The 23858-nt window shown below is 45.7% G+C and overlaps 1 protein-coding gene across 6 annotated transcripts in view; it reads left to right on the forward strand.

The window, feature by feature from the left end:
• RALGAPA2 (Ral GTPase activating protein catalytic subunit alpha 2) overlaps positions 1-23858 on the forward strand; it is a 95490-nt gene that overhangs the window by 26981 nt on the left and 44651 nt on the right. For 3 of the 6 annotated variants that reach the window (XM_026793261.2, XM_026793264.2, XM_074536757.1), the window contains 21 exons: positions 392-532; positions 1804-1941; positions 2251-2277; positions 2456-2538; positions 3366-3456; positions 3579-3758; positions 5777-5970; positions 6429-6527; positions 6763-6918; positions 14663-14791; positions 15576-15704; positions 16379-16437; positions 16737-16845; positions 17203-17313; positions 17646-17714; positions 17857-17994; positions 18444-18630; positions 19377-20148; positions 20413-20484; positions 21460-21583; positions 22426-22581. In XM_026793261.2, the coding sequence (XP_026649062.2) occupies positions 392-532; positions 1804-1941; positions 2251-2277; positions 2456-2538; positions 3366-3456; positions 3579-3758; positions 5777-5970; positions 6429-6527; positions 6763-6918; positions 14663-14791; positions 15576-15704; positions 16379-16437; positions 16737-16845; positions 17203-17313; positions 17646-17714; positions 17857-17994; positions 18444-18630; positions 19377-20148; positions 20413-20484; positions 21460-21583; positions 22426-22581 (3164 nt within the window). The remainder of the gene's footprint in view (positions 1-391; positions 533-1803; positions 1942-2250; positions 2278-2455; positions 2539-3365; positions 3457-3578; positions 3759-5776; positions 5971-6428; positions 6528-6762; positions 6919-14662; positions 14792-15575; positions 15705-16378; positions 16438-16736; positions 16846-17202; positions 17314-17645; positions 17715-17856; positions 17995-18443; positions 18631-19376; positions 20149-20412; positions 20485-21459; positions 21584-22425; positions 22582-23858) is intronic. The other 3 variants (XM_026793263.2, XM_026793262.2, XM_026793266.2) reach the window with 3 other exon arrangements.

A 23858-nucleotide genomic window follows, 5' to 3' on the forward strand; every position in this document is an offset into this window, starting at 1 on the left:
TCAGTTCAGTCTGAATTTTATTTCTAAACTCAGTGAGTCCATGTTTGTGCTCCAGTGAAGGGTTCTCTCTACCACTGCAGCATTTTCCCCTTTGACATCTTGCCAGAGCAGTAGGGAGAACCTGGATGTGTTGATCCACAACATTTCTTGTTTGTGTGTGTTCAAATGAAAGGCACTTCCACACTTGCTGTGGGTCAGAAATCCTGATTATTACCCTTTCAGTGTGGGAGAGTGTAGTACAATATTAACTTACATCTCAGGGGAGAAGCCCCTAGGCTTACTGCTAAAAAGCTTTATCCCAAAACTCTGGCTTTTATTGTGTTGTGACACTCAGAACTGCAATATTTCACTGTGTTCCTGATATAATTATTGCTCTATTTTTTCCTGTAAGCTAAGCGAAGCCAGTCTATCAGCAACTGTGTCCATCTTTATGAGGCTTTGCCAGCCACTAAAAGTGTACCTCTTCTGCTTCACACTGTGAGCTCTCTCTTCCCTGGTATCTCTTACACTTCTTGCTCTCACAGACTGTCAGGTACTGTACTTTAAAGTCATCTTTGATATCAATGTTCTTTATATTTTTAAACTGCTCTCTGTCTGTTCCCTTTCTGTCTGGTTGGTTCTTCTCAGAATGTTTGCAGCACTGCAAGCAAAGCAATTTTTGTTCATGTTGATATTAAAGACTGCCATCAATTGCAATTAGATCTATGCTGCCTAGTAACTAAAGTAAAAATTCCCATGTTTTGCTTCCTGGGAGGGATTTGTGACTCCTGAGTCCTGCCCAGACTCATTACCTGCAGTAGCAAGAGAAAGGAGAGTTCTGTCCATGGTGCTTTATGGCCCTGTGGGGATTCCTGCTCAGTGGAACATCTTTGGTGTGTTTTCATCTCAAGTTATTATGGTGGGAATGCTGAAATTGTTCCAGTTGGGGAATTGCATTGAATGTTTTATTTTATTGCCTTCTGTAAGACATTGAAAGTCCGCTGACTTTCTGGTATCAGTCAATACCAGAAATGTTCATTTTTGTGCACGTGCCTCCTGAGATAACTTTCTGAAATACCTACATTGTTTATTAAGTAGTAAAGCAATATTAAAATTTGCACACTGCAGGGTGGAAACACTGGAGTATTATTAGCTTCTTTTTTTTTTTCCCAAATGCTAAGGGAAATGAACTTCTCAAAGTATTGTGTTGCTCTGCAATCTCAAGAGTTCCCACTGCTCCTTCCCCAGCATGTCAGTTTATTTTCTCTTGGAAATTTTCATGCCTCTCTCTCCTCCTTTTGTTTCTCATTTGCAGTTACAGCCAAACCAAAAGTTGCCTGGTTGGATTTGTCCTCACAAACTAAACCCAAGTTATTTGTACCTCAGAGCTTTTTTTACTCTTAAGTTTTTGCCTTTCTTTATTCCTCCTCCCTTCCTCTCTTTCTGGAGGCACTCAGGGAGCACAGCCAGCCTCTCTCCACATTCAAGGGAGTTCTGTTGCCTCTCCTCTTTCTGTCTCAAGAATGAACAGGGCCCAGTTGGGGTCTCCAGCACTGAAAACCCAGCTTTGTTCATGGGACCTGCTCCTCTTTAACTCCCAAAATCACTTCTCTCCTTTTGTAGACCTTTTATCGTGATCATGCATCTCTAAACTTTACAGTTTTCTAAGGATATTTTAGAGAACTTAAGTTATAATTGGTAAATTTTATCTTGGAAATTTTTAAAATATTTGCAAGGGTTGCTTTTTCATAGAGCTTAGGTGAGGCGTTCACAGATGTACATATGAGCTCCTGAAAATATTTTGTGTTGTAATTAAATCAACAGAAGTTGAAGAATCTCAGCAGCTGGAAAATTCAGAAGGAACAGAAGCTGCAGGCCTTTTTGCAGACCAAGAGCAGCAGCTAACTCGAAGCAGCAGCACTTCAGATATTGCAGATCAGATTCCATCTGATTTTTTTCAAGGTAATTCTGATAAAGTGCAGCAATACTGTGTTTTTCAAGGAAAATATTTGAGACTAGTTCAGCCTCACAAATGCTGCTCTTAATTAATTTGGTTTCCAACTCTCCTCTAAAATACATTTTTAGCTCACTTTCTTAGTTGCTGCATAGTTGGCAAGTTGTTGAAAGAACTTTTTTAAAGAAGTTAGAGACTGTCAATGCAGGATGTGACCTTTTGTAAAGCAGGGAAAATGAAACCTGGAATGTGTGTGCACTTTGTATGTAACTCTTTGACTTTTCACCTGACTTGCATCTGAATTTTGTGTATTCAAGCTGCAGTTGGAGTTCACTTCCTCTCTTGTAAGTATGTTATGCTTCTGAAGGATTTTTCAAAGCTTCTTGTATCCCATTTAAGTGTTGTGTGGCCCTTAACTATAAATATGAGACGTGTAAACATAGCTGAAATTTACATGAGACCTCTTGTGTGTTTTGGTCCTGCAAATGTTTATAGTTCTTGTTTCCTTTCTGAACCTTCTAGGTAAAAAGGCTGGAAATTCAACTTCAGACTCCAAATCAGTTCAGGAAAATAAGGGATATGTAAAGGAGCACGAAGCTGAGCAAGTAAGGCAAACCCAAAAGAAATGTCTGTGAAGATCGTAGCAGTATTTTCTTTCTAATCAGAAGCCTTTTAACATTCAGAAACTCTAGGAGGTGAAAGTGTGAAAAGTTATTAATCCCTTTTCTGGTGTGACATCTGGAAGTGAGCCCTGTAGCAGGTTATTGTCCTGCTGGCTGTGATCAGTCTGTGCCTCCTGATCTCATCAGCTGCTTCTGCAGTTGCATCTCTGCTCTAGTCTTACACAAGGCTTTGGTCTTTTTTTGAAATATCAACAAGAAGTTTGTAACTGTTAAAAGATAAATAATTCATGGCTATTACAGCGCTACAGTACACTGGAATAAATGTTTGATGGTTTAAAGCACTGATGAAAATGCTTCTGTTCAGCACAGCTCCTATCACCAGCCGTGCATGGCAGATGTTAGTGTGAGTTGACATCAGCACAGGCAAACTTCATACATTTTTAATGGCAACTTTTGACTGAACAGTTGAAACACTAAATGACTTAGCTTGATCATCTCTGTGAAATATGAAGGCTGAAAGATTTTTTTATACCTTAACAAATTATTTCAGATGTGTTTGAAAAACATAGGTTAAAAAAATCCTGCTTGTTGGTGTGAAAACTGAGATTGTGAAAGGGAGGATAAGGAATGAAATGGAAAGCCTGATGTTTTCCTAAGGACACTGACAAGCACTTGGGTACTCTGAATATTCATAAGGATGTCTTGACCGGGTTGTGGTTAATTTCTAATGACTGTGTGTGTGTGAAATTTGCTGGAGTGTGGTGTAGTGCTCAGAGCCCTATAAGCTGAGATGGATTCTTTCCCTGCAGGTGCTAATGCAGAGGAGCAGCAGTACAGCTGAGTTGGATCTGAAAGCAGACTTGCAGCAATCTCATGGGTATTACAGAGAGAGGGAGAAAAGTGAGTGCCCCTTTTGCCAAGGGCAGCACCTGAAACCTGCTGTGATTTTGGTGCAGCCAGCCGGGACGCTTCTCTGGAGCGCCCTGCTGCTGCAGGTGTGAGCAGCACCGTGCTGTTTGCAGGTGAGAGCGTGAGCAGTGACACGTCCCTGGGCTGTGCAGCTGACGTGGACATCGCCCTGGTGGCCTGGCAGGCAGCTGAGGATGAGCCCGAGGCGGGGCCGGCCGCGGGGGTGGGCGGGGATCCTGCGGCACCGCGCTGGCTCCAGCTCAGCCCCTCGCAGGAGCCCGCCAACCTCACAGGTACCACGGGCCCACGGGGTGGGAGCTCACACTGTGCCCCACAGAATCACAGAGTAATGAGGTTGGAAGAGACCTCTAAGGTCATCAACCCCTAACACCTCAACTAGACTATAGCACCAAGTGCCATGTCCAGTCTTTTTTTAAACACATCCAGAGAGGGTGATTCTACCACCTCCCTGGGAAGAGCATTCCAGTACTTTGTTATTCTTTCAGTGAAACATTTCTTCCCAATATTCAACCTATACCTTTCCTGATGTAGCTTGAGACTGTGTCCTCTAAAGAGGAGCTTGTGCCCCTTACTTGGCTTATGTGGCACAAGGCACCAAGGACCCTTCATTGTGCTCGCTCAGAGTGGAAGGGGTTTGTATCATCCATTGATTTGCCAGTAAATGATGATCCAGAAAACCACTGCCCACCCAGCTGAAAATAACTGGGCTTCTTAGAGTGGTGGCTGGGCACTCACGGGCCTGCCCATTAGCACACTAATATATGTTTCAACTGAACAGGTTTTATTTCATAGCAGCTTGGTCTGAGGAAATGTCTCACTGTATTTTCTGACTGATAGGAAAGAAATGGTTGATTCTTTGCCATTTGTAAAGGTACCCTACATCTGGTAGTGCGAGTCAGATATTAGGTCAAGAGCTTAGTGCAGTAATGTAGGGATGTCTTACAGGCTGCCTTCCTGATGGATACACAATTTCAAGGGTACTTTTTCATGTTGACTTTTCCTTTGAAATATCTGTGCTTTAATGAACCAGCACACACCTAGTCCAACTGGGACTGCTGCTGTACAAAAAGGTAATACTGCCTATGGTAAGAACAATTGTGTATGATAAATTCATTGTTTGTTGATGTGGTGCAAGAATTGCTCGTTTGGGGGTGCAGAGGAAGAACCACATGTAGCAACCTGGCAGGTAATGTGGAGTGAAAGGAGAAGTGGGTAACAGATGTGTCATTGCCCAGCAGAGCCAAAGTGCCCTTGATTGCATTCCTGCCTCAGCCAAGCCACAGCTTGCTCTGCTGTGGAAACCTGATAGGGTAAGGCAGAACAGCACTGCCACTGAGCAGCAGAGATGCCACTTCCCTCAGCACAGGTCTGTAGGAGGGCATTCTAATGTGCTGAATAAATAACACGTGGTTTAGCACTTTGAGACTTTGTAATGCTGCAAAACAAAAGGGAGGAAAAATCCCCAGAGTTGTTTTTAAATATATTCAAACATAAAAGCATCTAAAATGCCTTTTATTTCACTAACCTTCTTTGAGTCTTTGAGGACATGAGTTATTTCCTTCTGCCTGTGTCGAGGTTTCCTGCACCCTCCTTCCATGCCCTGGTTGCTGCAGGTATGCCAGGAGCAGCATGGCTGTGCTGCTGTCTGTGACAGGAGGGCAGCTACCAGCTCTTGTCATTAAAATGTGCACTTCAGTGTGGATTTGTACTGTTTAAGAGCATAAATCCCATTACAAATCCCTGACAGCCTTCTCCAGGCTCTGCTGTCTCAGGAGCTGCTCTGCATCAGTGGGGATGCCTGAGCACATTCCTCAAGACTCTTCAGCTGTGGTTTTTTATGCCTTTGTCCAGTTGCATTGCCAGGTCTTGATACACAGTGTGATCTTAAAAAAAACAAAAAAACAAAAAAACAAAGGACCTTTATAAATATAGGAATACTACCTGTAAGAGTGAGGCAAATGTTGGCAAAGTGAGTTATTGATTGAATACATCCCTCAGGTACCTGAATATTGCATTTAGCTGAATTTGCCTCCCTACTGAAAAGCCCTCTCGTTTGGGGACAGTGTGGAGTGGCAGTGCTGTGCCCTGTGGTGCTGTCACCTGTGAGCCCCTTTGCTGTCATGTTTTTCTTTGACTCTAAAGCAGCTCCAGCAATAAAAGAGAGATTTGGGGAAGAAAATTCTTGTGAGATGGAAGATGGTTAGGAGGAGTAAAGACCAGATTTTGTTGACTAAGTTCATGCTTAGGCTGCATTTCTAACTTGTGGAAATGGCACACTTTAAATTTACAGACAGCAGTGAGTTCCTGGCTGATGATTGCAGTATAATTGCTGGTGGAAGCCTTATTGGTTGGCATCCTGATTCTGCTGCTGTGCTGTGGAGGAGAATCCTGGGAATTCTTGGAGATGTGAACAACATACAGTCACCTAAAATCCATGCAAAAGTTTTTGGCTACCTTTATGAGCTGTGGTTTAAACTTGCAAAGGTATGTAATACTTACAGCTAATGATAATGACACGTTTCTTTTGTTGTGGAAATTATTATTAAATGGGATTTAGTGTTGGCAGCTGGAGCATAAACATGGCATGGGAGGGCTCTGCTGTAAAGGAAGCTTTGTCTTGTTTGGTTTCCAGCAGAGAATCCTGTCCAATGACAAGAGAATTTAAATGGGGTGAGGAAACAGTAGCAAAGAAAAAAGTAGTACAGACATTGGTATTTGTGTAAAGGCCCACAGTGTGACTCAAACTGGCAATGTTTGCTTTGGCCAGGGAGCAAGCATAGACCAAGCTTTCCTGGTGGCTTTGGCTGAAGTGGGAGCTCTGTATAGCCCCAGGTGTAGTACCTGAATGTATATAAAGTAAAAGTAAAATGTACTAATGCAAAAAAAACAGAGTGTTAGAAGAGATATTGGTTTTATTAATGCTGTTCTTTAAAAACCATCAGATCAGGGACAACCTCGCTATCAGCGTTGACAATCAGTCAACTCCCTCTCCTCCCGTCCTGATCCCTCCTCTCAGGATATTTGCATCATGGCTGTTCAAGGTCAGTTCTGAAGTTCCCACACAGGAGTATTTTCTTCTATATCAGAGCTGAATTGGGTGTGCCTTTAGTTGCCTTATTTTTAACTTCCACCATCGCTGCTGGCCAAGACAGCGCGTGCCCTCCAAAGGCTCTTTGGAGTTGAGCTGGTGCTTTGTGGGAGGGCTGCTGGGCACGCCTGGCATGGGCTGGCTGGTGGGGCAGGCAGGGAGTGATGCAGGGTCTGTTGTTGTTGCAGGCAGCCATGCTGCCCAGCGAGTACAAGGAGGGCAAGCTGCAGGCGTTCCGGCTGCTCTGCGCCATGATGAGCCGGCGCCAGGACCTGCTGCCCAACTCGGACTTCCTGGTGCACTTCTACTTCGTCATGCGCCTGGGGCTCACCAGCCAGGACCAGGTATGAGCTCTGCTTCCTGTGCCACTGCTGAGCCATGCCAGGGCTGCAGGAGATGCTCCAAAACCTGCTGTTGCTGCTGTGGGCACAGCAGTTGTTCCCGGTCTCCCTGTCCTCAGGAATAAAGCATTCGGTGCGAGATGAGGAACAGACTTAGGGTGTTGAATGATGGTTGTCTCACAGAAACAGCTCAGTGCTCATGGAAACTCTTCAGAAATATATTTTGGCCAAAATCAAGACTATCTAAGAGTGCTTGCATGTTTTTATAGCTGTAGGAATGATATCTGTGGTTGGCAACAAAGGGCAGAGGGACCGCTCAGGAAATCCTGGGAGTTACTGATGTGCGTTTAGGAAACCAGACAGGTTTGATTGTTTCTGAGATGATAGAGGGAAAGAAGGAATTGTTACCAGATTCTTGCCCCTTCATTTCCCTCCTGAAAAGTTAGAGCATTTGGAAAACACTCCATTTAAATAGATAAGAATAGAGACAGGGGTTTTCTCCTGGAAAATCCTAGAAGTCCTGCTGCAGCTACCCATTGCTGCAGGGTTCCCCGGGTATTTTGTATCCCCCATGGTGCAATCCCTCCATGGTTTCCCTGGATATTTTGCAGCCCCACGCTGCAGTCCTTCCATGGTTTCCCTGGCTGTTTTGCAGGCTGCTGCTGCTCTTTGTTCTTGCTCCCCACTCTGGTGGCTGCATTTGCCTCTTGGTGGCACACTTGACCACAGGTTGGCTGCTGTGTGTGTCCTTCCCGCCTGTTTTCCTTAGCTGTGGAACTGGATGAGGTGTTAACTGGCAGTGCCTTGGAGCAAGGTGTTGATGGGAAGCAGGATCCTTATTCCTGCTCCTGTATTTCCAGGGCAATTGGGTGCTCGGAGAGTGGGAGCCTCTTTATCAGAGAGAGTGTGGGATCACTGGAACAGGGAACCTAGCATGCTTTCCAGGATTTCAGAAATAAAGTAAACTTGGGGTGGCCTTTTTAACACAGAGTGGGTTTGTCTGCTTATCTCAGGCATAAATTTCTCCCTAGTAAGGAACATTCTCAGAAGAAAGGGTGGGAGGTGTCTCATGGAGGAATTTTCCTTCTGTATGGATCACTAGTGCAACTTTTAGCATTTATGTGGGAAAGCCACAGAAAAACACCCCAGCTCCAGGCAATCACCTTGGCTACTTCAGAAGAGCTTTTTTTAGGTAGTTACATAATTAAAAGTATTACAGTCAGGAACCTCTTTCACCTGAATGGTTTTCAATATTTTGGTTTGCATGACAAATGTTTTTTTGAACTGTATTTCTCTTTTTGCTCCTCACTCACTTAAGGATGCGAAAATAGGAAATTGCTGTTATGTTGTGTAGCTTTTGGTGCTGCTAGAAAAACAAAATAATACAATTTTGGATATGCTATGAATGAGTACAGAATTATTCCAGCAAGTGCAGCCCAGCTTTGCAGCCTGCTCTTGGGGGGTGCATAAAAGAGCAGTGTGAGGAGGGTGTATTTTATAGGAGGCTCCCTTGGCTCTCCGAGCCCGGGATGTAGCAATTAGCTCAGCAGAGGAGACAGCAGGGTAATGAGCTGCAGCTAATTTGTCCATGTGGAAGTGTCTAACAACAAACATCCCTGGAGAAGTGAACAACTCTGTGCAAGAATTGCATCACCTCTCCAGGTGGGAGAAGCCGGCTGCAGGGAGCGCAGGAGGGGCCCAGGGTCAAGGGCCAAGTGACCATCTGTGGGGTGCCTCCCTGCTGAGCTGCTCCAGCCTGTGGCACTGCTCTGCTGCTGGCCTAGTCTGGGCTTTTTTCCTGGTTTTTTTTATGAATGACATTCATTTAGGCTCACAGCCTTCCCTCCCTGGCCTCTAGCATGAAGGAAAGAGAACTGGGATGCTCACTGCCACGTGGGGGCTAGGGAAGGTGCTTTACCTATGGTTAGGGGGTTGAAAATCAGGAAATGTTCCTGGGGAGTGGTTGGTAGGGGTGCTGTGGGATAGCCTGCTGCAGTTTGGGTGGGCATGGCTGCCTTTGCTGCCAGGTGAGCCTGATGGTCAGAAAACTCCTGTTGGAGCAGCTGCAACTAGGTGTGTCCTTTGGTTTGGGTAATAAATGCAGCTTTGTTAATCAGCCCAAAATTTGACACTGCAATGCACAGGTTTTGCAAATACCTGAACCAGGAATAGAAATGTATTTTATTATTGCTGTTATATTACTGTTGCTGGCTGCTCACTGTAACATTACTTTTTGCTTCATTCACCTGAAAAAGTTGATAAGCATCTCCTTGCTCCACAGCTTCCTCCTTTTTGCTGAATAACAAAAGGACCAAAACAATCCCAAAAAAGCTACCAACACTTCTCAGAAAATGGCATAATTGGGATTCTTCAGCTTGAGTCTTTCTGGCACTTAAATAATCCTTTGAGATTGCTGGTGATTGTCTTCTGAGAATTCTGTGGGCTTCTGTGTTGCCGCTTCTTATTTCTGTCTAAATTTCTGCACGTAGAGAGAAAAAGGAAGTGCAGGTGAGGTTCTTACCTTGTAGGCACACTGTAAAAAGAGGCAGGTTTTCAGTTCTTTTTCAGGGTTCAACCCTCTGCTGCTCAGCGTCATTTTTTAGCCAGTCTCACCCTATTACCATGGTGAGCATCACATACTGTGCCTGGTGACTCCTGTCACCAATGCTGGGGTGTCACCTGGAACTCAGAGGTTACCTGCAAAGCAAGCAAGGGGGTCACTTGTATTCCTGACTTTGGGAGTGAGTTTAACAAATAAATTTGAATTGTAGTCATGCTTACTTGCCAGAGGACCTCTGGAGTAGGACACTTATGTTTTTGGAGAACATAATCAAAGGTAGAGACTTCAAAGGTTCTGTGTGGAAAGGACAGTGGATGGCCAAGGGAGGAGACTCTGCTAGTGGCTTTTTTAGTCCAGTAATACGAGGAGCAGAACAAACTTTAAATATGGAATAAGAGGAAAATCGCCACAGTCCAGCCAAGCTGGCAGATGTCCTGGGTGATTAAATGTCATCACAAGCAGCAGGCCTGCCTGTGGAGCACAGCCTGGCTGCAGCCAGGGCACTCAGCAGCTTTGTGTTTGTTCAGTTCCTTTTAGCAGTGCAAGGATGCTGTGGGTGAGAAGCTCTGTCAGTAGAGGTGCTGAGGTGCCAGTGCCCATTGTCCCAAAGTTGTCCCAAAGCATCTTTATTTGTTCCAGAGGCACTGTAGGTGATGAGGGAAAGAAAGCTGCTGCAGCAGCTCCAAGCTTCTGTAGAAACACCCACTGGAGCTCTCTGTGTGGAAAATGGCTAATTTGTAATAGGAAGCATTTCTCAGCAGAGCTGCTACCAGAGAAGTCATTAATTAACTCTTTGTGTTAACATTGGTCTGACATTAAAAAAAAAACACCCCAGCATTTATGGGCTTTTGTATCTTTCTGCCTGATGGTGGAGGTACAACTGAGAGCAGAGAAGGCTTCAAGCATCAGCACTTTCTTGTTCTTCAGTAGAACCTTTCATACTCTTCATCTTACATGAACTGCACCTGTGTGCCCTCTGCTCCCTTTGGTGTTTGGTCAGTGCCCCTGGGCACTCCAAGGCTCATTGCTGTCAGTGCTGCTCTCCTCTTCTCACAGCTGTGCCCATTGGGGCTGGGCTGCAGCCCCACTCCCCATCACCACAAACTGAGTGCCTGCATCTGCCCAGGTGTCCCTCAGCAGCCAGGAGCAGCAGCAGCTGTGTAAAGGTGCAGTAAGTAGTGAGTAGCTTTGCTTTTGTCCCCTGTGGAACAGGTGCTCCTTGCCTGATGGTGTTGTACAGAAACCATCATGCTGTTTAGATTCTTTAAACTGCCATTTAAAATGAAATAACCTTAATGCAGTCTATTAAGGCTTAGATTCCCCTATTTTAGCTTCTCGAGACTTCTTTCCAATGGATGCCATGATTTTCTCCCTCTTTTAATCCACCCCTTATCTCATTTCCTGTGGAAAATTTGCCTGTATGCTCCCATTATGTGCTTTGAGTGCTTTGAAAAAAGTGTTAACAGACAGCATGTTTCCAGTAGGGACAAACAAAAGTCCAAATGCCAGGGTCTCATAGGAACTCTCACATCCCCCTCTGCTTGCCCAGACCAGGCTGAGTGGGAAGTGCTGGATAAAAAAGCTGCAAGATTGACTGGAAGCAGGGGGGAGCCAGGCCCTGCCAACTGCAGGAGCTGTGCGCTCTGGAGTGATTTTTGGTAGTTTTGTTCTTTTCTGTTTATTTTGCTGTAATTAATTTGTCCTTCCTAAGCTTCCATCCCACCCAAATTCTGCTCTTGTGGTCTGTCAGAGCTCAGAGCAATGCTGCCACAGGCACTTGGGATTGATGTGTGTGGGGACACAAAGCCACCTCAGCCTTCCAGGCAGTGCCATGGCTTGGCACCCACACCCTTGTACCTGTATCCACTGCGTGCTCTGTGTGTGCACAAACCAAAATATTTATTCTAGTCCTTTATCCTATTGCTCTCCCCACTTATGAAAGCATCAGACATGCCCCAAAATGGGAGATATTAAAAAAACCTCCCTCTGTTATATTCCAGCCTTGAGGGACTTGGGGTATAAAATGTAACTGTTTTGGGGTTTGGTTTTACCTGGCACCTTGAAATGCAGCTTTCTGATAAATTAATCCTGTGTCTCTTGAGGTTGTCAAAATACTTAATAAATTTGTGTTGCAACTTAATTTTTGACAAGTTAACTCTTACCTGAATCTTCATGGTAGGTAGGAAAACCTGACATAAGTAAATGGAAGTAAATTTGTTCCTTTAAAGTAGAAAAGGGAAGTCTTAAGCCTTCTGTAAATTAATAATCTTTCCCGTGCCATAGATCTCAGCTGCCAGTGAGGTGTCTGTTGGTGAGGAACAGAGTGAACTTTCAGTGAAAAATCCATGTTGTTCCTGTGGAGGGACAATTGGAAACATGAGGAAGGCAGCTGGCAGGCTATTTGGTTACACCTGTAATCTGCAAAATCTTCAACAAAAATTAGGTGAAGAATATTTTTGCAATTGACCTTTCAGTGAACTTGCATATATTTATTTCGCTTACTCAGTGGATGTTTACAACCTTATAATTTGAATTACTAGATTAACCTACACTGAAATATGATGCCATTTATAGGGTTAATGCATTTGAGAAGGACATGCATGCGATTGCCCCCTCCTCTTCCCTCTTCCGCAGCTTTAACACCACAGAGCATCATTCTGAATTGAAATAGTCCATAATGGTCCTTTTTTTCACTTTTCTTTAACAACATGAACACTAAATTATAGCTGTGCAATTATGTAAACAATGGAAATGCTTCCAGAATGAATACTTCCTTTTAAATTTTCATTTTGTGTAATTGCTGAAAGGTTTGGAGCCACAATAAACCAAAATTATTTTACACATTTATCGTTCTAAAGGTCAATTATGAAAGAAGTAAAGCAACAACACTGTGCAGAATGAGTAAACCAATTTCCACGGCCATCACCATATGTTTTTCTTATGGCTTGTGTTTTCCAGTTGCTGTGTACATAGCATTCAATTAAAGTGATTCATTGACCAGCCTGGGAGCTGCTACCCGGAGTTTACGTTTGCAGGGAGGGAAGGAAGCCCGGCTCTGTTTGAATTACCTGATTTTGCCCTATCGCTGATAGCACAGATGTCCTGGCTCCCTCGCCCTCTCACAAGCCTCTCTCTGCTGATAAGCTCCCTGAGCCCCCAGATTGCTGCCCCAAATCCTGTGGTGCTGTGAGCTGGGCTCTCTGCTCACTGGGAGAGGGGACAAGCCTGGCAGGCCACCTGTGAGTGCTGTCCTAGGCTGGTGCTGACCCTCCCCAGGCAGGGGACAGCCTGCCCAGCCCCAGCTGAGGTGCAGTGACCCAAAGTGCCCAGGGTGATGTGCTCAGGGCCTGGGGTGAGCCCAGCTGAGCAGGTTTGTCTCCTGCCCTCCCTTGGGAGATGTGTGTTGTGCCTTCCCTCTGGGTGTGTGTGCCTGCACTGGGAATGTGAAGGGAAGCTAAGGACTGCTTCAAGAGCTTTTCAAAGGGAATTTTTGAAAGGTTTCTCACTACGGAAAATGATTTATTTTTAGTAGCACTACATCTCGTAACCAGCGAGTAAATCCCTGCATCCTTATGGACCGTGTGTGCTGTCACAGCATTCGTGTGTGACAGTAATGTTTCGTGGTTCTCCTTGCCCACAGATCCCTTGTGCAGGGATCCGTGCCCTGGTGTGTGACAGATGGGAGCTCTGGGGTGAGGACAGGAGTTAATGCAGTTGTTTGGAGCAGCTCCCTGTGCCGCCAGGTTAGCACGGGCTCTTTTATTGTGGCACATGTCAGCAGCAGCCTGTTCCCATCTGCTGCTCTGCTCAGGGCCAGCCCAGCCTTACCTGGCCCTGCTGTACAGGTGTGCTGTGCTGGAGCAGCACGGAGCGTTAATCAGCCCTTAATTATGACAAGGTATGTCCTTTGTTCTGCGCCGACCGAGAGTTTACCACCCGCTTTATGAGCGGCTGCATCCATCTGCTCTGCTTCTCAATGTTTGCATTGACCCATATTGACTTAAAATGTATCAAAGGAAGTGATTAAAACAAGTTTAAACATTAACTTGAGTGGCATTTTATCTTATTCAGGAAAGTGAAAGCATTATCTGCTACTATGTTAAAAACTAATACTGTTTATTTGAATATATAGCAGTTTCTTCATAGGATACTGGTGTTGCAAACGCTTAGTGGAACACGAACTAGGAGCTGTGCAGGTGTTTAGAGGGCTTTGAGAAAATAGTGGTGATGTTCAAGCATCTCTCTGTGAAGAGAAAATTGGGTTTGTCAGCTTTGGCTTCCTCATGTAGAGATTGAGCATGTGTTTGTCAGCTTTAGCTTCTGCATGAGATTGAGAGGACATTATGGGGGTCTCTAGCTTAGGCTGTCTTTGACACATCATGAAACCAGTAAGGATGGACACGGAAAAAGGTTTTCCTTTGCAACTTTTCAAAATTTTATTGAGTGGAAAAATCATTATCTAGTGAGTATAGAGGTAACTTGATGTAGCTCTTCAGCAAATAGTGTCATATGTAAAGGATTATATAGATTTTATACCTAATTTTAAACCTGCTGAAAGCTTGCAGGAAGAAATCTTAACTCAATATAGGAACTTTGCTCTGGTTTGGAGAGACTGTGAAGACTTAAAATGTGGAAGGATTAGAGATGAAAGGCTTATCTGGAATGTGTTCTGTACCGCAGGGTGATGGCAAGCAAAGCTGGGCCTGCTGCTCTGTTCCTTCAGGGCACCTGAAGCAGGGAGCAGGCCTGGGAGGGCAGCTCATGTTCTTGTGGCATGGAATTCTGAGAGATTTGAGGAACTCACTCCTCTGGACTGCTGCCGTGCTTCATCTTATGTCCATTCAGTGTTTGGATGCTTGAGTCTGAAGTCTTGTTTAACAGAATGATTTTGTTTAGGCACGAAGAGACATGAATGGCGGTGTGGGCTTTGAACAGGAATTTAGGGGTACAAATGTTTCCAAAATCCCAAATGCACTTTGGCTACTTCACACCCATGAAGTGGGAGGTCATGATTTCATGGAGGTCAGTTTGCACACGGTGCTCTGCTCTGGGAATTTGCACCTCAGTCAGTGTGGGACTAGGGAACCTCAATGTTAAATCTTCTCAAACCTCAAAGTTAAATCTTCTGACACTCTCCCTGTTGCTTTCGTGTGTCCTGGCTTTTCTCACAGGTGCCTTCTCTTGCAGGACATCCTAAACACTGTCATAAAGCACTGCCTGCCGTGGTTCTTCTTCCTGGGGCTGCCTGGCTTCACGATGCTGATCGGGGACTTCCTTGGAGCAGCGGCGCGCGTGCTGAGCGCGGACACGCCGGAGGTGAGCGCGGCTGCCTCGGCAGCTGGGCTGGGAAATCCTGGGAGAAGGCAACACTGCTGCTGCAGAGGTGTTTGATCCAAAGGCTGATGCATGAGGAAAGCGTGTCCTGCTCGCCTATAGAGCCCTGTGAGCGCCACTGCAGCGAGCAGACACTGAGAGAGAGCGGGGAACTCTGGGTGAGGCAGCATCTCAGGCTAAATGTCAGCACCAACAGAAATGTGACTCTAAATGATTAAATTATCAAAGGATAAGTCAAATAGCAAGTCAATGAGGGGCTGCCAAAATAAAGGTAAAGGTCTGGCAGTCCTGGGAGAGACAGGAAAGCTCTGTTGCATGTGAGGCACCAGCTCATGGGAGACCTTTTGGTCTGTTCTGGCTCAGGGCTTTTGCTGCTGCTCTTGCCATTTGTGTGGCTGAGCAGGTGGCCCTGTGCAGGGCCACAGCCCTCTCCTGTTACAGCAGAGCTGGAATGGTTATCCAGCCACACTTCTTCCATCAGCTCTTAAATAGCTTGGTCAGCCTTCCTGTTGATCCAAAGCTTAAACGCTAATAAGAAATGGATGCTCAGTTTTCCAGGGAAAAGCCATAAACCAAAATACCCTCTTCATTTCTCCTGTGTGGATAAAACTGGGTGTGCATTGCATTTTTAACATATACACAGTAGTTAATGTGTTTATAGCTCGTGCTGTGGTGCTTTTGATGGCTCTATTGGAGCAGGGATTTCTCTCACATTGAGATCACCTATTTTTTTTGTGACTATTTCTTCCTGCTTGCCCTTCGCCAGGCTCCCCGCTCTGAAGCTCACACCATCCTTGGTGCTCTTGTGTGCTTTCCCAACACCTACCAAGGAATCCCACAGCTGGGACCCATCTCAGAAGCTGGCGAGAACATCACAGGAAGTGCAGATTTGAAGGTAAAGCCACATTTATTGTAAATCCTTAGATAGCCTAACCTGATTTCCCTATGCAGTGACTTCATTCCTGCCCAAGTGATTGCCCTCACACAAGCCTTTGTTGCTTTTGATAAACGTGAGGCACCACAGTGATCCACTGCTCAAAATTAGGGATGGCTGGGGAGGAATCTCGGAGTGCCTCATGTGTGGCCTGAGCAGGCAGAACCAAAGAGGATGCAGAAATCCCTTCACATGCTTGGCTCCTGTTCTTGCTTCTTCATCAGGCCTTGGAGAGTCGCTGGAGGTGTCTTACTTCTAAAATTAAGACAGCTTTGTGTACTAAATAATACACTAAATTTTTCATGACATATTTTGCTTAGAGCCTGAACACTGCAGTTTGTATGGAGCGACCACCACTTGTTGTTTGTAACTGCCCCTTGACACTGTAAATGAATTGATTTCCTCTTGCTGCCTGTACATTAGTTGTAAGCTGATTTGATTTGTCCTCAAGGGCCTGTATGTTTGAGTTGTAATCAATGTTTCTCCCTTGACAAAATACAACTGGCATGAGGTAAAGATGCTTTAGCAACAGATGGGGAATTAAAGTCACTTCACCTGTAACTATGTCCAAATTCAACAATTTTAAGGTAGATGTATGACAAAGATGCTAATTCTAATTTATTTTGTTATTTTAGTGTTGCCTCATAAATATTTTATTGAAGAATGCCACAGAGGAGCCATGTGAAGCTGCAAGGTAAAATACCAAGTAAAAGAAATGGGAAAATATCATAGAATTGGTTAGGTTGGAAAAGACCTTTAACATTATCAAGTCCAACCATTTATGACTTAGAAAAGTCTTTCTTGCTGCTTATCTTCTGCTGCTGCCTTGTGGTTTGGTCCTGTGAGGTTAAGCCTTACTCTGCACCATCAAGGTGCTGGCCTGTCGTGCTGGAGGGGAAACAGAGATCTCATCTTTGTGCATTTTTTTCCTTTTTTTCCCCCCTAAATATTGCTTTAAATCTCCTGCCCAGCTCTCTTTTCCTTTTCCCAAAGGTGCATAGCCATCTGTGGCCTCGGTGTGTGGATCTGCGAGGAGCTCACGGAGTGCACGAGCCACCCCCACGTGAAGAAAGCCATCAATGTCATAGGTGTGACACTGAAGGTATTGCTGTGGTGGGCTCTGATCACTGTGCTTTGGGAAAAAAAAAAGGCATTTCCACTTTGCAAATAACCACTGGTAATCTGAGGCACAGGCTGCTGCTGTGGTGTCCTGTGCCAGCACGCAGAATATTTGCAAAATAGCCTGTGTACCTATAGACTCCTTCCCCAGCAAACTCACATAAAAGATCACACAGACAGTGTCAAACCTGCTGGTTCCTGATGCTGACCATGTGATCTCACAACACTAATTATTTTTTGTTCCTTGCAAAAATGCAAAATAATGAAATGTAGAAAATCTGAACGCAGTGTCTTGTATTTGAATATTTTATTTGGCTTTTAATCACCTTTTTTCTTCCAGTTTTCCAACAAGCTGGTAGCTCAGGTAGCCTGTGATGTCCTTCAGCTGCTGGTGTCTTACTGGCAGAAGCTTCAGGAGTACGAATCCTCCCTGTGCCGGAAAATTACAGAAGTACGTCAGATTCTTTAAAATGTTTGTATGGAAATCATATGCAAAGTTGTCTTAATCCCTTCCTTGGGCTGCTGTGATTTTGTTAACTCCTTTTCTTTTAATTGTGAGGGAGGTACTTCCTACACTCCCAGTGTAGGTCCCTTGTTTGTAGCGACTCCTTTGCAAAGTGCTCAGTAAAATGTTCTCATTGATTGGCACGGGCAGTTGGGTGCTCCTGGGAGAACTTAACCTGTTCCACGCCCTGTGGAACTGTCTTCCACACCCTGTGGAAGATCTGTCTCTGCAGAGGAAGAAGCTGAGTGCCTTTCTGACACTTGTTTGTTTGTCTGCAGATCCTGGTGGCCACCATCGCGTTCCTCCTGCCCGGTGCTGAGTACTCCTCCATGGAAGCAGATAAAAAGGTGTGTCACTGAAAAGAGCTGTTTGAGGGGGGCTTTAAATGAGGTTGCTCTGAACCAGAGCTGAATTTTAAACTTTCCAATTCGTACCCTAAAGTTTGGGTGAATTTCATAGAGTGTACCTAAGCACAGTGTTCTTGTTCAGTTCATAGTTTCACTGCTGCTTTGCTTGCTGGACTGGTGCATGGCACTGCCCATGAAAATGCTGCTGGAGCCTGTATCTGCTGGTGCTGTGGAGGATCAACATGCATCCAGAGCTCCTCTGCTGGATTATATTTACAGAGTGAGTAGGGGAAGAGAAGGTGATTTGCTCTGCCTGGCTGTTTAAAGATGCCTTTCACACACCCAGAAGGCACAGAAGCAGCTTTGTCAAGCACTAGAAAATCATGTCATCCAGGTGAGAAGTTACAAATGGAAAATGTTAAGAAGATAAGATTAGAGATGTAGAACAGACAGGGGATGGTGAAGACAAAGGTAAAATGATTAAAACAACAAGCCAGGCAAAATAATCTTTGCAGTAGTATTTGGATTATTTGAAGTGGGCTGTTAAAATACAGAACAAGTCCTGAAGCAAGCTGTTAAAAGCACAGAATCAGTGCAGTTGGAGACGGTTAATTTAGAAATGCTGAATTTGGACATGGGTGGGTTGTGTAGTGTGTCAGAACTGGGGATCCTGCTCGCTGGGTGTGTTGGGGACTGTCCCAGGTTGTCACTGGCTCCGTGTCCCCGCAGGTCCTGCACTGCTGCATCAATGGCTCCAGCACCTACACGCAGCAAAGCCACTATGTGCTGAGCCTGGCTGACCTCTCCTCCTCTGACTACGACCCCTTCCTGCCCCTGGGGAATGTCAGGAGCTCCTCAGAGCCGGCCCAGTGCCCCTCCTCCACCGATTTGGGCGACCTGCTCACCGTGGCTGAAGGTAAAGTCGTGCCCAGAGTGTGGGCTGGGCCAGCATGTGTGTGCAGCAGCGGGAAACAGAGTTCCAGGTTCCATCTCTGCCTTGGGAACGTGCTTCTCCTTACTGCATGTAGCAACTGTTCCTTCAGAATGGGGAACAACTCTCTCTAGATGAATTCTGGTTGCTTCTGTGATAGGATGTTTGAGTTCATGGCCAATGCTGTTCCTTAGAACAAATTTGTGTTTAGAAGCTGTTAAAGGAAGGAGAAGCACTGTAAACCACAGATAAATAGTTTTACACTGAATATGAAAAAACCTAGAAATGAGGAGGTTTCTGGCCATAAAAGGAGTAACATTCTCATGGGAGAAATGGAGGCACAGCTCAGAGCAAAGTCACTTAAGGAAATACCTGATGGATGTGCCTGTGCTGAGGGGACCATCTGAGTATCCAGGAAGTCTCTCCCTGCCTCCCTTCCCACCTGCCAGGGATGGAGAAGCATTGCTTTGCAGTGACATCTCTGGCTTGCCTTGGCTTTTCTGCCATGCCACCCTCCTGCTCTGACAGCTCTGTGGATGTGGTGAAGTAAAAAAAAACTGTGGAACAGATAGGATTTCTTGGAAAGCTGTTGGAAATATTTCCTTGAACAGAAAGGATCAGCAGGTCACATAGGGCAAGCTGCTGCAATGTGGCAGAAATCTGCAGGTGCTCCTTTTGTGTTGCCTCTTGCTGCTCTTACTGATCCATTGTGTTTTCCTTGATGGTTTCAGAGAAGAGGAGGAGGAATCTGGAGCTGATCCCTCTCACAGCGAGGATGGTCATGACTCACCTGGTGAATCACCTGAGCCACTACCCGCTCAGCGGGGGCCCTGCCATCCTCCACAGCCTCCTGAGCGAGAACCACGACAATTCCTACGTGGAGTCCTCCGAGCTGTGCTCGGAAGTGTTCCGCAGCCCCAACCTGCAGCTCTTCGTGTTCAACGACAGCACCCTCATCTCCTACCTCCAGATCCCCGCCGAGAAGAAGGCGGGAGCCGAGCCGGCGCCGCCGTCGGACGTGCGGGTGATCGTGCGGGATATCTCAGGGAAGTACTCCTGGGATGGCCGGGTCCTGTACGGGCCTCTGGAGGGCTGCCTGCCCCAGCGCAGCACGGCCACTGCCTTCGCCATCTCCAGAGACCCTCAGCAGCAACAGGGCCTTTCCCAGAGCGATGGCTCCCAGGTGGAGGAGGGAGAGGACGCCCTGGACCAGCTGCTGGAGAGGATCGGGAGCAGCAGCCCCGAGTGCCTCCCGCACCCGCAGCGCAAGCTGAACGAGCCGGCGCCGCCGCCCTGCGGCATGAGCGCCGAGCAGGAGCGCGCCATCACCGAGGCCCTGCTGCAGCAGAGCGCCCAGGAAAGGGAGTTCATCCTGAAATGCAGCTCGGACTGCAGCATGAGCGTGGCCCGCCAGGAGCCACCGCCGCCTGCCCAGCCCCAGGCCTCCTTTTATTTCTGTCGGCTGCTGCTGAACGACTTGGGAATGAACTCCTGGGATAGAAGGTAGGGAGAGAGGATCCGGAACATTCTTAGGGTACTCTCCTCACTTTTTACCCCTGACACTCTTAAGAAAACAAGGATCATACAGCTGGGGGTAAGAGCAGAGTTTTGAACTTCAGTGATGATTTGAAATACACACCAATAGATTGTGTACAACAATAATTCTAAGAAACCATATCATGTTAATCCTCTTAGCTATTTGGATGGTGAAATACTGTGTCTCCACTGTGTTGCATTTGTCTTCAAACCTTTCCTATTTTTTTTCAGAAAAAGCTTTCATCTGCTAAAGAAAAATTCAAAGTTGCTGCGAGAACTGAAGAATCTGGATTCCCGCCAATGGTAGGTGATGTGTTCTGAACAGACCATTGATAAGGTTTGTGTTTCCCAAGGAAGAATGAGTCGCCAGAACCAAAACTTCATTCCTGTTGAATCCAAATATTGGTATGAAAATTGGACTGTTTGTTTCTCCAGAGTTCTGTAGCCTGAATGGAGAAGCCACCTGTGTTGACACATTCTCTGTGTACAGAATACTCCAAATCAGTGGCAAAGAATAAGAGATTTTTCAAGTTTCTGTTGGCTGAGAGGGAAGGGAGTAAAATTGATTGTGATCTGGGTACAGCTGATACAAAACAGGATTTTGTAAGGGTGATCCCTGTGTCAGGGGCAGTACTTTGAGGGGTGATCCACCCAGAGCTGCTCCCCAGCCAGGAAGTGGCAGAATGAATTTCTGAATGTTACAGTTATATTTTTTTTCATTACTTGACATAGAGCTGTTTAAAAAACATCTGCAGCCTTGCAGAGTTCTGAGTTTCTTCTGTCCCAACAGTTTCCACATCAAATGCACTTTGCATGTTTTCAGATAAGCCAACTGTCCCTGTCAGCCTTGTAAAACTTTGCCCAGGGTCTGAAAGTCAATAATGCCTCTTCTGCCTAGTATGTCATCACCCTGTAATTAAAATTCTGTAGGTCAAATTATGCTCCCATTAACACCTGTGCCACCTCACTGTCTCTGCAGTGCTGCACAGATCTGAGTCATTAACCCTGTAATTAGAATTTGGCCACCAGTTCTGTGGCTGATGTACAGGAGGACCAGGCTTGACTCTGCTCTCTAAGCTGGGGTGTCTCTGCAGGGATGTTTTGGTGGCAAAAAGTGGGGGGAAATCTGAAAGTGACTGATGTATTTGTGTGCCTAGAAGAAATTGACACACAGAGCTAAATGTGGGTCATATGTTTGTTTGGAGTGCTGGGGGATCTGAAAAATAATTTTGAGTTGAAGCTTGTTTAATTTTGATTTCTTTTTCCATCCCGTGGCAGTCGTGAGACTCACAAGATCGCCGTGTTCTACATCGCTGAGGGACAGGAGGACAAGTGTTCCATCCTGGCCAACGCCAGGGGAAGCCAGGCCTATGAAGATTTTGTGGCTGGGCTGGGCTGGGAGGTAACAGCCGTAATTTAGACAAGCTACCTTGTTGCTGGGGACATTTATGCAGTTTTTAATTAAAAAAAAAAAAAAAGAAAAATTTGCTACACACTGATGTGTAGCTGCTTTGAGCTCTTGCCATGGTCAGAGCACACTCAGCACAGGAGTTCTTTATGACACGTGTGGGTTTAATTTGCTTTGTCAAAATGGTGTGTCATAATCTAAATGCCATGGACATTTTGGTGTTTGGGAAATCCAGAGTAGCTGCATGTCACATTTAAGGATCCAAGTGCCACAGCGAGATGCAGCATCCTCAGGCTGGTGCTGTTGGGAAAACAAACAAACCTTTGGACTCAGGGTTGACTTCAGAGAGGTGTTTCTTCTGAATGAACTTCTGGAATAATTTATTCTAAGGGTGTTTTTCCTGTACAAATCTCCAGTTTCTTTTGCAGTTTTTCTGTTTTTTTCTCTCTGCCTTCTGTGATGCTCCTGGCAGTGGGAGCTGCCAGCCCCACAGGGCCCTTAGCCAGCAGTCTGTGGCAGAATGCTGTTGTTTCCTTGCTGCTGTTTGCTGGAGGAAGGTAAAATAGCTGGATAGATAATGACTCAGAACCTAGTTCAGAGAGATTTACTTTCAGTAAATGTCAAATACAGGCATGGGAAAGACAAATCTAACGGAAAGATCGCAGAGCTGTAGGGGAATACTTCTTTTTGTCTGGGATGGAGAGACTTCTTTTTTGTCTGGCTACAGAAACCTAGGGTGGTGATTTCATTAACCTTGACAGAGAAGCAAATCCTGGTGATGTGTCAGTGCTTTCAGGTGGCTGCTGTTTGTCTGTCTGTGCCTTTGGCTCCCTCAGGTCGACCTGTCCACGCATGGCGGCTTCATGGGCGGCCTGCAGCGCAACGGCAGCACGGGGCAGACCGCGCCCTACTACGCCACCTCCACCGTGGAGATCATCTTCCACGTGTCCACCAGGATGCCCTCCGACTCAGACGACTCACTGACCAAAAAGGTAAAGGCTTTGCAGTGATTTTTCCATCAAAATCTGAGCTGGAATCAGCCTTAAGCTGACTGGCCCTGGCAGGCTGTGCCTGCGTTGCCACGTGGTGCTTCTGCAGCTGGGCTAGCTGAATTAAATGGCATCTAAATTCTGGGTTCTGAAACACAATTAACATTTCCATGGTAGCCTCAAATGCCACCGTGGGTAATAATATTAGCAATAATTTCATTTGTACATTGTCTGCCTGCCAAAACTGCTGTAGGTTGGTAGAACAAAGCAACCAAATGCAGCATCATCAAACCGTCCTGTGGGGAACAGCAAAGGGAAAGAGGGCTGACAGGCTCAGGAGCCCAGGCAGCCAGCTCAGAGTTCAAGGCAGCAGCCAGTTAGGCACAAGTCTGACAGGCAGCCTCTGCTTCAGACAGCCAGAACCCAGCCCAAAATTGTGTTGGTATTGGTACTTAATTGTTCGTCTTTCCTAGCGAGGAATCAGGTTATGCTGTTTGCCAGCTGCTGCTTAGACTCAAAGATTTTTGGGGCAAATGAAATACCTGCCTTTTTAATTAGAATGGGCATCTTGCAGAGGTTGTTAGCATGCATCAGTAATGCTGCAGCAGCCATCCAGTTGGTTTCAGAATGATGTGTGTTTTAATTTGAAATATAAAGGTGGAGTCTCTGATTACTGGTTCTGAAAAATTGCCCAGTGTTTCGTACTAAAGTCAGATCTTGTCTTTTTTTATTGTGTTATCTGTCATTAAAAAATGGAAAATCAGCAAAATTTCTTGTTGTTCTTCGTGGATGCAAGGCTATGGAGAAAAGTACTCTGAGTGCTTCAGGAAGGAGCAGTGGGGTAGTGGTGTGTAGGACAGGGCTGTGGGGTCTCTACGACCATACCAGTGTAGAAATGTTTGTATTTTTATTATTCCTGACCAGTATTTGTCCAGCTGCTAGACCAAAACTCCAGTGATGAATGATTTACAGTTGCCCTAGGCAACATCCTCCATATTCCTGTGCTCCACTTCTTGTACCACAGAAAAATCTCTGGTAGTGCCTATTTTGCTTCAAATTAAGCCCATTGATTCTTACCCTATTTCACATGGATGTGAAGGGCAGATTATTTTGCAGCACATTTATGCATGTCTGAGAACTGCTGCCATGTCTTTCCCAGATTTAGTTTTCCTGTACAAACTGTGGCCATTTGTTTAGTCCAACCTTCCCTTGCAAGTCTTGGGTTTTGTGGAAGCCTGGCAAAGACACTGGGATATGGTCTGGCTGTTGAGTAATTCATC

This window comes from Zonotrichia albicollis, chromosome 3, assembly GCF_047830755.1.
Source record: "Zonotrichia albicollis isolate bZonAlb1 chromosome 3, bZonAlb1.hap1, whole genome shotgun sequence".
In the NCBI taxonomy this organism is placed as follows: domain Eukaryota; kingdom Metazoa; phylum Chordata; class Aves; order Passeriformes; family Passerellidae; genus Zonotrichia; species Zonotrichia albicollis.